General features: G+C 47.8%; 1 protein-coding gene across 1 annotated transcript in view; it reads right to left on the bottom strand.

Annotated features, from left to right (window-relative positions):
- Positions 1-294: 294 nt before the first annotated feature.
- Positions 295-13,224, bottom strand: part of GPS1 (geranyl diphosphate synthase 1) — a 105,696-nt gene continuing 92,766 nt past the window's right edge. The window contains exons 11-13 of the mRNA XM_086488268.1: positions 1,952-2,041; positions 1,689-1,787; positions 295-827 (exon numbers count right to left, since the gene is read on the bottom strand). Coding sequence (XP_086344394.1) covers positions 648-827; positions 1,689-1,787; positions 1,952-2,041 — 369 coding nt within the window. The 3' untranslated portion in view covers positions 295-647. The remainder of the gene's footprint in view (positions 828-1,688; positions 1,788-1,951; positions 2,042-13,224) is intronic.

The raw sequence follows: 13,224 nt of genomic DNA, 5'->3' as shown, positions 1-13,224 counted from the left end.
AAATTTTGCAAAATAACTGGCATTTTTTCCAATTTAACTCTATTTTCTGAGCGGATTTTCCCTCCCTTCAAGCGGCTTCTTTCGTTTTCAAAGGCTAAGCTGAGGCACACTTTTCCCGAACACTGGATGGAGCCCATCTCCAAACAGACGAGGTCCTCATGTTTTTGAAATGTATGGAGATGCAGGTCCATGCTGCTTCAAATCTGATCTTCTTACGTTATCAGAATTTACCACACAATCATGTGCTTAAAGTGATTCACAGCAAGCCAGTCAGAGTTATCACTGCAGCATAGATTTTTACGTATCCTCAACAAGTGAATCAATAACTTTCAAAGCGTAGAGTCACAAAGGCTCTCAAAAAGGACATCTATTTAAAAATGTTTTGACAACTGTGTAATTTACAAAGACAATGGCCATGTGCAGTACTCCATCCAAGTTTAATGCAAAATCTCATTGACTCTGCTCCTCTGCTTTGGTTGTATCAAAAAATTGGAGAAAAATGTACAGATGCTCCAGTGCTGAAGGTATATATCTCCGTCTTAAGGCCACAAGAGTGTGTTGAGATCATGGCCTGTATACACCACTTGGATGTATGGTGTCTGTCAGCCGTAGTATACAGTGCCTCTAGCAGTGTTTCAACTGCTTCTTTATTTGGTCCTTGTTATAACTTGATGTGTGAGTTCTATTAGTGCTTTTCTGCATTGGTTCACTCGTTCTGATGGCGAGAAAGGAAAAGCGTTCACTGCACCTGCAGCTTGCAATGCATGGTAAGACGCTAATTTTTGAGTCTTCTCTATTCCGTCTGTCTTTTGCAACAGCTCTACAGCCTGCAACCACAATGAGTCAAGCTCTTGAGATAAAAAAGAAACCATTCTGGTTGTTACTTTTACACATTCACCAGTACACATGCACGTGTTCGCATGCATATATGTGTATGTAAGCACGTGTATGCATATCTGATGAGGCAGGTGTAGTTCTTGCGGATTGCCCTATTGACATTGGGAGCGATATTTGTCATAGGGACAGATGGGAAGGCATGGATCTCTCTAGCTTGGAAAACTACCAACTTCTCTTTGAGTTTGGGCGACGGTGGTGGCCTCACCCACCATCAAAGTGATTCTTCACTTTAGCTTGGTATAAAGTCCTCATTTCATTTCTACCTAGTATGCATTGAGAATTAAGTTGCAAAAAACATTCTTCATGGCACTCCAGACCTCTATTCTTCTCTCTAGGGACGTCGTCATATGGTAGTGACATGTACTCTTCCCATAGTAGCCCAGAAGCAGAGACAACAGGGAATTCAGTACGGTTTTTTAGTGTGGTCTTACATAACTTTTGGTTTCCCCAAGCCATTTGTCTCTCTACTTGTTGAGCAAAAGTCTTCTATAGATCTATATTGATGTGGAGAAGCCTAAAACTATTTCATTTAGTATCAAGGACGAGGGAAGTATGTGAAACACTACTAAAAATGACCTGAAAACGAAGCAAGAACACATATTGCAGCCATCAATATCTCCAAGCAATAAAGTTAGTTATGGCTAGGGACCCTGGGAACCATCTCAGACGATTGTTAGACGCTTGAGAGCAGGATCCATCCTGAAATTTGATTTCTTAGAAAAAGACAAGACTTATTTATTGTTCAAGCATGCTTTCAGATTGGAGCATAATAAGAACAGATTTAATCTTACAAGATCAACATCACCCGCATTCTTGAACTTGCGGCCAATCAGGTCATGTAATTGCGGCTGTTGTTCAAGGGCAAAAAGCAAAGGAGCTGTGACAATTCCCTGCCAGTAAAACAATGTCATGTTTAATTAGGTTTGTACATTGAACACTCCATAAGGAATGAAGGACTCCGTAGCGAATAAAAACTACAAGAAACATCGAGGATGAACCTAGCTTTCAAAAACATAATGTACAGATTTGTTTGTTAAGTCAATCACAGGCACACCTGTCTAATATCAGAAAGGGCTCCTTTGCCTAGTGATGCTGTTGTCCCGGTAAAGTCAAGCATGTCATCAACCAACTGGAAGGCCATCCCCTACCAAAGAAAGTCCTTGTTTACTTATCATGGCATGAAATAGGCAGCCAGGAAAAAGAAATCAGCACATACTACAAGAAACCTAGAAAACAAGAACACTAAGCACCATAAGAAATAGTCAAGGTTATGCACAAACAATGTTCTAAGATCACTAAGCACCATAAGAAACAGTCAAGGTTATGCACAAAAAATGTTCCAATGCTACAAATTACTGCTTCTCAATGCTCCGTAAAAGACAAGCCAATGCATTTAATTCCCCAAAATATGTCAGACATTTGAAAGATACCCAGTTTACCACATACACTTCACGTTCCATTTCGATCAAAGTGAAATTTACAATTTGTAGATGCCAGGTACTGTTGCTGACAACAGTATATTGACTATCATTGACACACTTTTCCAGCAGGCTCTATGTACTTCTTTGCGAGCGCATCCAGAATGGCTACCTACTTATGGTGCAGATCTTCAAATTTCATGGTGTGTCCTGCTCTATTAACTATGAGAGCCTTGTTTATGAACCTGCGCAGTACCCATAAGTTCTCTTCGTCTTTTATCCGCATACTCTTGGGAACATTCCAAGATAAATTCAAACTTGCAAATTCCACTCTTCCGGGTTTGGTAAAGCCTAAAGCCTTACTCAGCACAAGAGGAACAGATACCTTTCACTTGTTGAGCTTAACGACATCAAAACACACAATTGCTGTGGAAACTTAGACAAGTACCTTTCATTTGTTGAGCTTAATCACACCAGAATACAGATTCTTCTGTGGGCAAAGCTCCTTCAGAAGGGGGCAGGAAAGTTCCTCCTATATTGCATACAAAGGACAAAGTTTACAAACAACTTAGCAAGGCACCTTTGCATGTCATTTAAGGGAGTTAGGAAGGTCAATTGTCGATGATTTGGGCACAAAGTTTGTAAAGGCCAAGGAGTCTTTGACAAAGTCTCAAGAGAAGTCAAAAAGAGCCCTAAACAAACACCGGCGGGAACTCAGCATACTCGTTGGTGATAACATATTGTGTCACTCTGAGAGAGAGTGAGACTTAAAAAGGTGAAAATAAAGAAAGGCTATTTTTAGATTGAACATGCACTATTATATACTATTCTAGGTGGCAGAGTGAGTAAATAATCTATCGGCTTCATGTAAGGGGTAGCTGGTATATCCATATTGCATTCCATATGAGTTCATTGAGCCATCCTGATTTCTAAATCATCTGCATTCATCCATGGCTAGATAACTCAAAACTAGTATGCATTTGGGGCTGATATGTCCAACCTTGCTCTGTATGAGGGATCATTGGCCCATGCTTTCTCTTGTATCTGAGATGGCAAGTGTTGCTTTCAGACGATATCTGGCTTTTCTCTCGAGTTGAGATGCTTTAAATCTAAGGCCTTTAAGGATTAAACCCTTACAGGAGGCCCAGTTTGCCACATGAGAAGGTTGATAGTTTTTCAGGGAGCCTTGCCCAGCATAGCAAGTGTGCTCAGTTGTACTCCGCCCCTTGGAAGAGGAAAGGTGTAAGGGTTTTTGTTTTTGTTTTTTTTTTGGGGGGACGGGAAGGGGGGGGGGGGGGGGGGGGGGGGGGGGGGGGTTATGGGGGATCAAAATTTGAACAATTCAAAACCATTGATGTCTCTACAAAGCATTCTATTCGGTGTGTCATATCCTTCTCTTTCCATTCCAATTACCTTGATTCAAACTTTCAAAGCTGTACACAGTTTGCAGATTCTGTTTTATGTTACACGCTTGGACACTCCCAAGTGAGAAATCAATAGCAACACATAAATAGAAACTGCAAAATCACTGAACATGACGAGAGAGAGAGAGAGAGAGAGAGAGAGAGAGAGAGAGAGAGAAATGAAATGAAATGAAATGTTATATTAACGTCTTCAAAAGGCCATAGTGACCTATGAGACCAGAAAGTTACAAGGTGGTGGATCTGATACAAAGTCAGAGTAACAAAATAACCTAACAACAGTACAAAACAAAGATATATGCTATGGGATCCTAGATTGGTCGATGTGAACTAAGCAAAAAACTAAGCAAAAATGGGCGGCTTGTTGGGATAGCTGAATCACAAAAGATCTAGCATCGGTCGTTGGCGAATCTCATCAATTTCCTCCATGGTTAGTAGTCTGACCGGGCATCGTGCATGCCTGGCCAGCGTGCTCCGAATCCTTTGACGTAGCCTCCGTCGATGCTGTGTAGTCCTTCGCAGTCGTGAGCGCCTGGATTTCCCCAGTTCAATCGCTCGGTCGATCAGTGTGCCTCTGGTGTGAGACGAGGGGGAGCTTTGCTGTGGGAGTGGCTCTTGCGGCTGTCCCATGTCTGCTCTGAAGAAGTCTGTGATCTGTCTTTGAGACTGGTTAGCCTCGCCATTCATCAGGCTCTCTCTGTGTCTGTGCAGCTCGAGCAAGAACAAACCCAGGCATCTCTGATCTTCGTATCCCATTACTCTTGAGAGTGGTCCAAAACCCTCTCTGAACAAGCAATGGAAGCAGCCTCGTATCTCGTAGTAGGCGGGGCAGCGGCATGTATAATGCAGCTCTGTCTCAGGTTCCATGTCACACAAGGGGCATGTCCTGGCCTCTGCTGGTACTCCACTGTATCTCCGAGTTTCAATCCGCAGCCGGTCAGACGATGTGCGTAACTGGCCAATAGCACATCGTATCCCATGAGACAAGTGGGTATCCATGTATCTGGGTCTCGTCACAACACCATCTTCCTTAAGCTGGAGAAGGTGGTCTCTGTAGAAAGCCATCTTCGTGCCCAATTCTTGTGCTGGTTGTATCCATGTCCTCCTGGTGTCTAGCTGGGTCAGGTCTTGGCGGATGAGCTTGGTGATCTCCGACTGTGTAAGAATGAGAGATGGTGCATCCAATGAGTACTGGAATGGTGGCAACCTGTCTATGCTGAACCCATGCGCCTGAAACCATGATGTCATCTCCCCATACCAGCATGTTGTATCTCCTTGTATGGCTAACTGTCGAGAGGACTCAAGTGCTATGCGAGCATATCCGTCTCTGGGAAGTTCCCACGTGCGGTTTATGAAGGAGACTTATCTGGTGAGCGCCTCCACCACTAGTGGGGGGGCCGCTAGCTCTGCTCGGATAATGGCCCACGGTACTGATGCCTTGGCTCTAATGAGCCGCGAGATCATAGAGACGAGAGGTTTCTCCATGTTCCCCCATCCGTCTGTGCGACCCGGCCTCCCGTGGTGATCCAATGAAGGTCCCCATATCTCAGCCCCATAGAGCAATGCTGAAGCCACCAAGGTGTCAAAGAGCCAGAGCTTCGTCCGGGGCTCCTGAAACTAAACCTGCGAACACATCCTCTCCAATCCCAATGCTGCGTGGGCTCTAGTTAGTCTGGTCTCTGGTGCTCTTTTGAGTGAGAATGTGGGTCCGCTAAAAACCACTCCAAGGTAAGTGTAAGCGTCTGTGTACTCCACAGTCTCCTGGCCGTATGTGAATGTAGGTGCTGACCTCCTGATCCACTGTGGGGTGGTATTAAACACCATAACCTTGGTTTTACCAAGGTTGACAGACAAACCACTTTCGTGGGCAAACGTCTGCAAAGCATCCAATTGACGTTGCATTCCCTCTCGGGATTCGGAGATCAACACAATACCATCAGCATATAACAAAAGTGGAATCCATGTCCCTGCCAGCAGTGCACCTTTATCCCCATCGCTGTCAATGTAGTCAAAAACCTCATAAACATACATACCGAAAAGAGTAGGAGAGAGCGGGCAGCCCTGCTTCACCCCAATAGTGGAGTGAACCGGTGTAGAAAGTCCCTCCGCGGTGCGTACATGCCCTACTACTGATCTGTACAATGTCATGATCCCCCAAATGAGCTCTGTGGGTACTCCCATTTCCTGTAATCTGCGCATCAATCTAGCTCTGGGTACTGTGTCAGAAGCTTTGCGGAAGTCCACAAAGCTACAATAGATCCGTCTCCCATGAGATCTGCCTTCCTCGATGATGGCCTTGAGTGTCAAGATATGGTCAAGAGTAGAGAAGCCTCTCCTGAACCCTGCTTGCCCAGTTGCACGCATTCCTTCTCTCTCTGCCCATCTATTTCCTCTCTGTGGAGGAAATAGCAGAGGGCGGGGGGGGGGGGGGGGGGGGGGGGGGGGGGGGGACTGCTCATGAAAGAGCCGCCACGCCTCACGCGAGTCCTGACTCAAGAATAGCTGATATAGATCCTGCTCGAGTCGAGCCAAAAAAGCCCTCTTCTTCCGCTGTACCAAACGTCGGAAGTCAATCTGTGACTGTCTGTGAGTGACGTCCCCCAAAAGCACCTCCCTCTGAAGTCTGGCTCTAGTCTGGCGGCACTCCTCATCGTACCAGCTGTTCTGAGGCATGCTCCCTGATCGGCGGCTCTGCTCAGGCTGGGTGTGTGGGTATGCTTTTGTTGCTGCCTCATGTAATGTCTGTGTCAGTATAGTAGTTAGCTCCTCCAGCGGGGTTGCCCCAGGTCCTCAGTGCATAGGCGTCTGTAGATCCCGTCCATGTATACAGAATCCGTCTCCCGTGTGAATGTGTAGCGAGTAGGGGCTGCTACCCGTGGCCTGTGTGCTACACTGAACTGGAAAGAGATAGTCATCGACACCAGAGCATGATCTACTACTATCCCGACCGGTCTGGGCCCAACTGTGAGATCCTGGATGCTAGAGATGAGATTCGGCTGTGCCATTACATAGTCCACTGTGCTGGCTCCATGCCTGTGTGGGAAGCATGTAAAACCTCCCGCAGCAGGAAATCTCTATAGGCCGTTCAAGATGGCCAATCCATGTGCAGTGCCCATGTCTATCAGGTGTCGCCCATACTCAATATATTCCACATCGTGTGATAGTCTGGACACGCCCGTCTCCACGACATCTAGCTCTCTTAGCATCTCCTCTGAAGTATCATAAAACACTGCCTCGTGATGGACAATCCTAGCATTGAAGTCCCCTAGGATGATAATGTCACCATCCCTAGAGAACTCCCCATATGTCAGCATCCAAAATCGAGAAAGGGAACTGTCCTCTGGGTGATGCATAAACTGATGTACTCGGGGGAAAGTAGCAAATAGCTAGGTAGAGATATCTGTCTCTCTGCTTTCAATCTCACCCACATGTACCTAGCCTACTCATCCCTGCGGGCTATATGTATCAGTGGCTGCAGATCCTCTCTAAATAACACTGCCACTCCCCCCGAGCCCCGCTCTCTGTGCTCTGAGCGTGTCTCCTGTCTGTAAGCTGTCTCCCACCTGTATCCACTGATGTGAGGCATGGATTGCCCAGGGGCCTGGTGTGTCTCAGAGTAAAAGTAGGAGACAATGGGCAGCCTTGTTTCACTCCAATAGTAGAGTGAACTAAATCAGATACCCCTTCCAGAGTGCGTACATGTCCCATCACTATCTGTACAAAGCCATAATCCCCCAAATCACCTCTATGGACACCCCCATCTCCTGTAGTCTGTGCATCAATCGAGCTCTTGGTACCATGTCCAATGCTTTGCGAAAATCCATAAAGCTACAAAAGATCTGTCTCCCATGTGCTCTACCCTCCTCAATGATAGCCCTGAGTGTCAAAATATGATCAAGAGTGGAGAAACCCCTCCTGAAGCCGGCCTGACCCTTTGCTCGTACACTGCCCAATTACTCAAGTGTTGCTCCAAGATAGATGCATACAACCGTGCCAATGTGTGTCCAACCATAATAGTGCGGTGATTCCCACGCTCTGTAGGGTCACCAGCCTTGAGGATGGGCACAATATTAGACAACCTCCAAGTCTCAAGTAACCCCTCACACATGGCACGATTGAACAACACTGCGAGAACCTCCATCGGCATATCCCTGGCATGTATAAAGTGCTCCGCTACTAGACCGTCATGATCATATGCCTTCCCGGTCCTCATCCTGTCGATGGCCCTTTGTACCATCTCAAATGTAAAGAAAGTGCTCGTAGCTAGACAAGGCTTGGTAGGGTCTGGAAGGGGTTCCTGTCCAGGAACCGTATATAATGATGTCGCATATTGGCCCCACACATCAGGTGAAGTAATCACTGGGGGAGGGGAGTGCTCATGGAAGAGTCGCCATGCCTCTCCTGAGTCCCTACTCAAGAACATCTGATATAAGTCTCGCTCCATCTGAGCTAGATAAGCTCGCTTCTTCCATCGCACAAGGCGTCGGAAAGCAATCCGAGACTGTCTGTAAGTGATGACTCCTAAAAGAAGATCCCTCTGAAGCTGGGCTCTCATCTCTCTGCACTCCTCATCATACCAACTATTCTGGGGCATGTCCCTAGAACGCCGTCTCTTGCCCGGCTGAGTGTGTGGGTATGCCATTGATGAAGCCCCATGCAATGTCTCAGTCAGTAGAGTGGTGCACTCCTCCACTCAGAGGCCTGTACCATTTGTGCCAGCTGGGCCTTCCAATAGACGGTCCCAGATCTCCTCTCTATAAACGAAATCAGCCTCTTATGTAAATGTATAGCGGGTGTGTGTCCTACCTCTTGATGTATGGGTTGTATTATACTGAAATTTAGCAGACAGTGTCAAGAGAGCATGATCTACTACTATGCCCACTGGCCTGGCTCCCACTCTGAAATTTTGGATGCAAGGGACAAAGCTCGGTTGTGTCATAACATAATCCACTGTACTGGCCCCATGTCTGTGTGGAAAGCATGTGAAACCGGCTACTCCAAGAAATCGTTGTAAACCATTAAGTATGGCTACTCCATGTGTAGTCGTCATTTCCATGAGGTATCTTCCATACTCCGTCTGCTCTCTGTCATCTGAGCGTCTGTCAAGTCCCAACTCACCCACATCCAGCTCTCTAAGCATCTCATCTCAAGTGTCGTAGAAGACTGTTTGCGAGTTGCCCGTTCAGGCATTGAAGTCCCCTAGGAGAATGATATCACCAACCCTAGAAATCTCCCATATGTCATCATCTAGTATAGAGAAAGGCGACTGCCCTCTAGATGCAGCATACACTAATGTACTGGGAGGAAAGTAACATATGGTAATATATAGGAATCGACTTGCGTCAGCCCTCAGTCTCACCCACATATATCTAGCATGATCATCTCTTCGTACAATATGCAGTAATGGTTGTAGCTCTTCTCTGAATAGCACTGCTACTCCTCCTGAACCTCTACTCCCATGCTCAGATCTCACATTTGTCCTGTGAGCTATCTCCCATCTGTATCCTACCACATGTGGCATCACCTGTCCAGAGCCTGATGAGTCTCTAAGAAGAATACAATATCCTTGTCTTTGAAACTGTCCTCAAATGCACCCACGTCCAACCTCATAGACCCATTACAATTCCAAGAAGCCATCTTCGGTGTGGTCCCATAGGTCTCGCACCGTCATGCAGTGCGCCGCTCTAAAATCACCACCCGTCCATCTCTGTAGAAGGTTGTCTTTCCCTTCTCCCTTGCCGCTATAATCTCTGGCATTACCTCTCTCATATGTGCGAGCTGTGAGAGAGTCAGGTCATCAACGAGGAAAATACCTGTCTTTTTGAGAGTAGGCCTCTTCCTCAAGAATTCCTTCTTCTCTTCCAACGAGGGGAAGCGTAGTATGAGAGCTCTCCCCTTTGAAGACTCTCCCGTGCCATCACTTTTCTTACCTACCCTCCATGCCTTTGTGTGCAAAGGCTTCTCCATCCCCATCATGGATGTAAGGCTTGTGACCTCTTTCTCCACATTGTTTATGTCCTTGAGACCGGTCACTCTCACATGTAGTGCTTGCATCCGCCTTCTTTGTTTCTCTTCGAGGGTCATGTTGATAAGCGTCGGTGTACAAGGAGTTTCTTGACCTTTCCCTTTCTTGGAGACCTCAATCCATTATTCGGCCTCGTCCTCCTTTCTCTGTGTCCTTGTAATCATCTCCGCCCATGAAGATGTCTTTGTCACACTCAGTTTCTCTTCCTCTATGATCATCCTTACCTGCTCCTTGATTTCCTTGATTTCATCTATTACAGAGTGCTGAAATTCGCCTTTCTCTAGTCCACTGCTTACTCTATCAGCAAGCTCTTGTTTAAGGGCTGAGACTTCTTTTTTGAGTGTCCGTATCTCGGCGTTTGGGTTCTCTTGTTTGAGGGCTGAGACTTCTTCCTTGAGTGTCTGTATTTCTGCGTTAAGGCTCTCTTTCTCCTTCTTCCATTGTGCGCCTTCATTGAAGACCATCTGAAGGAGGTTGGCCTTCTCCTTCCACCATCCTTCCATCTATGTTTTCCACTGCTTCATTTCCCTCTCCATGTGGGCCATCCACTTGTTCGTGAGCATGAAGGTTGCCTTTGCTCGAGACTTGCAAACAGGTGAGACATTGACGGCTTCCGTGTCCTGTGCAAGGTCCTGTGCAGGGGAGATTGCTTCCATGATTTGTCGTTCAAGAGACCTCAAAGACAACTCGACGCTCTGGACAACCAGATGCGGGTACCTTCACATCCACAACCCGATGCGGGTACCTTCACATCCACAGCCCACTGCAGGCGCACAACCAATATTCACCCAAAAGTCCAGAGGTTCAGCCCCTTGTATTATGCTACAGTCACCTGCACCTGTAGATGGAATCCAAAAGCTCGCGGCCCCCTGCTGGGTCAGCTCGCGGCAACACCTCACCTCTGCCAGAGCCCCGCTGGCTCCCTGTGTACCTGACCCGTTACCCCCTTGTGTACTCGCGAAGAGGACCTGCACCACAGCCCAGTACAGGCGCCACTGACAACCAGGAACAGCCCCTTGCTGCCCCTCTGTCTGACAGTAAACAGTAAGGCCCGAAGCCTCCCCTTGTGCGAGGAGACCACAGGCGGCAATGCTCCCTGCTGATCGTGCGATAACCAGCCCCGCAAGCGACCTGTCTCTGCTCAAGCTTGGAACCCGAAAGCAGCCCCCACTGTGGGACGTGACTGCTGTCCCCCCACCTGCAACCTGTAAGCTGAGGGCGCTGCCCTAAGGTCTGCAGCCCCGAAACCTGTAATGATGAGGGCGCTATCTGCTGCCCCTTGACCTGCTCTTGAGTGATAGCGTACCTGCTCACTGCCCCCACAGTCGGGTAGGCTCGTGGATGAAGGCGACCCCGCAGGGTGCTTTGAGGCGCCACCCACGCACACACAGAGAGAGAGAGAGAGAGAGAGAGAGAGAGAGAGAGAGAGAGAGAGAGAGAGAGAGAGGGAGAGAGATGACATGAAATGAAATGTTATATTAACGTCTTCAAAAGGCCAAAGTGACCTATGAAACCAGAAAGTTACAATGTGGTGGATCTGATACAAAGTCAGAGTAACAAGATGACAAAATGACAGAATGATAAAATACTATGGAATCCTAAACTGCTAGGTGTGAACTAAGCAGCTAGCTGGGATAGCTAGATCACAAGAGATCCAGCATCGGTCGCTGGCGAATCTCATCAATCTCCTCCATGGTCAATAGTCTGACCGAGCGTCGTGCCTATCGGGCCAAAGTGATCTGAATCCTCTGCTGCAGCCTCCGTCGATGCTGTGTAGTCCTCTGCAGTCGTGGGCGTCAGGATCTCCCCAGCTCAGTTGCTCGGTCAATCAATGTGCCTCTGGTATGAGGCGACGAGCTCTGCTGTGGTAGTAACTCCTCCGGGTGTCCAGTGGCAACTCTAAAGAAGTCTGTGATCTGTCTCTGAGATTGGCTACCCTCTCCTCTCATCAGGCTCTCTCTGTGTCTACGCAGCTCAAGCAAAAACAAACCCAAGCATCTCTAATCCTCGTACCGCATGACTCTGGAGAGTGGTCCAAAGCCCTCTCTGAACAAGCAATGGAAGAGGCCTCGTATCTCGTAGTAGACGGGACAGTGGCATGTGTAGTGCAACTCTGTCTCGCGCTCGATGTCACACAAGGGGCATAACCTGGCCTCTGCTGGTACTCCGATGTATCTCCCAGTCTCGATCCGCAGCTGGTGTGAAGGTGTGCGTATCTGGCCAATAGCACATCGTATCCCATGAGACAAGTGGGTGTCCATGTATCTGGACCTCGTCACAAAACCATCCTCCGTAAGCTGGAGAAGATGCTCTCTGTAGAAAGCCATCTTCGTGCCCAGCTCCTGTGCTGGCTGTATCCATGTCCTCCTGGTGTCTAGCTGAGTCAAGTCCACGCGGATGAGCCTGGTGATCTCGGACTGTGTGAGTCAAAGAGGGTGCATCCAGTGAGTACTGGAAGGGAGGCAATCTGTCTATGCTGAACCCATGCGCCTAAACATGATGTCATCTCCCCATACCAGCAAGCTGTATCTCCCTGCATGGCTAACTGTCGAGAGGACTCAAGTGCAAGGCAGGTATATCTGTCTCTGGGAGGTTTCCACATGCGGTGTATGAAGGAGACAGATCTAGTGAGCGCCTCAACCACTAGTGGGGGCAGCTAGCTCTGCTCGGACAATAGCACCTGATACTGAAGCCTTGGCTCTAATGAGCCGCGAGATCATAGAGACCAGAGGCTTCTCTATGTCCCCCCATCCATCACTGCGGCCTGTCCTCCCGCGATGATCCAATGAAGTTCCCCCAATCTCAGCTCCATAAAGCAATGCAAAAGCCACCAAAGTGTCAGAGAGCCAGAGCTTCGTCCGAGGTTCCTGAAATTGAACCTGTGAACGCATCCTTTCCAATCTACCCAATGTTGCATAGGCTCTGGTCAATCTAGTCTCTACTGCCCTCCTGAATGAAAATGCTGGCCCACTAAAAACCACTCCAAGGTAAGTGTAAGCATCTGTATACTCCACTGTCTCCTGGCCGTACATGAATGCGGGCGCTGACCTCCTGATCCACTGTGGGGTGGTATTAAATACCATGACCTTGGTTTTACCAAGGTTGACGGACAAACCGCTTTCTTGGGCAAACCTATGCAAAGCATCCAAGTGACGTTGCATCCCCTCCGGAGAGTCGGAGATCAACACAATATCATCAGCATATAACAATAGTGGAATCCATGTCCCTGCCAATTGTGCACCTCTATCACCATCTCTCTCAATGTAGTCAGAAACCTCATCCACATACATACCAAATAGATTAGGAGAGAGCGGGCAGCCCTGCTTCACCCCAATAGTGGAGTGAACCGGTGTGGATAGACCCTCTGAGGTGCGTACATGCCCCACTACTGACCTGTATAATGCCATGACCCCCCAAATGAGCTCTGTGGGTACTCCCATCTGCTGTAATCTGCGCATCAATC

The sequence above is a fragment of the Adiantum capillus-veneris genome, chromosome 18 (genome assembly GCF_014529385.1).
Source record: "Adiantum capillus-veneris isolate H3 chromosome 18, ASM1452938v2, whole genome shotgun sequence".
In the NCBI taxonomy this organism is placed as follows: Eukaryota; Viridiplantae; Streptophyta; class Polypodiopsida; order Polypodiales; family Pteridaceae; genus Adiantum; species Adiantum capillus-veneris.
Note: the sequence above shows the minus strand (reverse complement) of the source record. Positions and strands in the feature narration are given on the sequence as shown.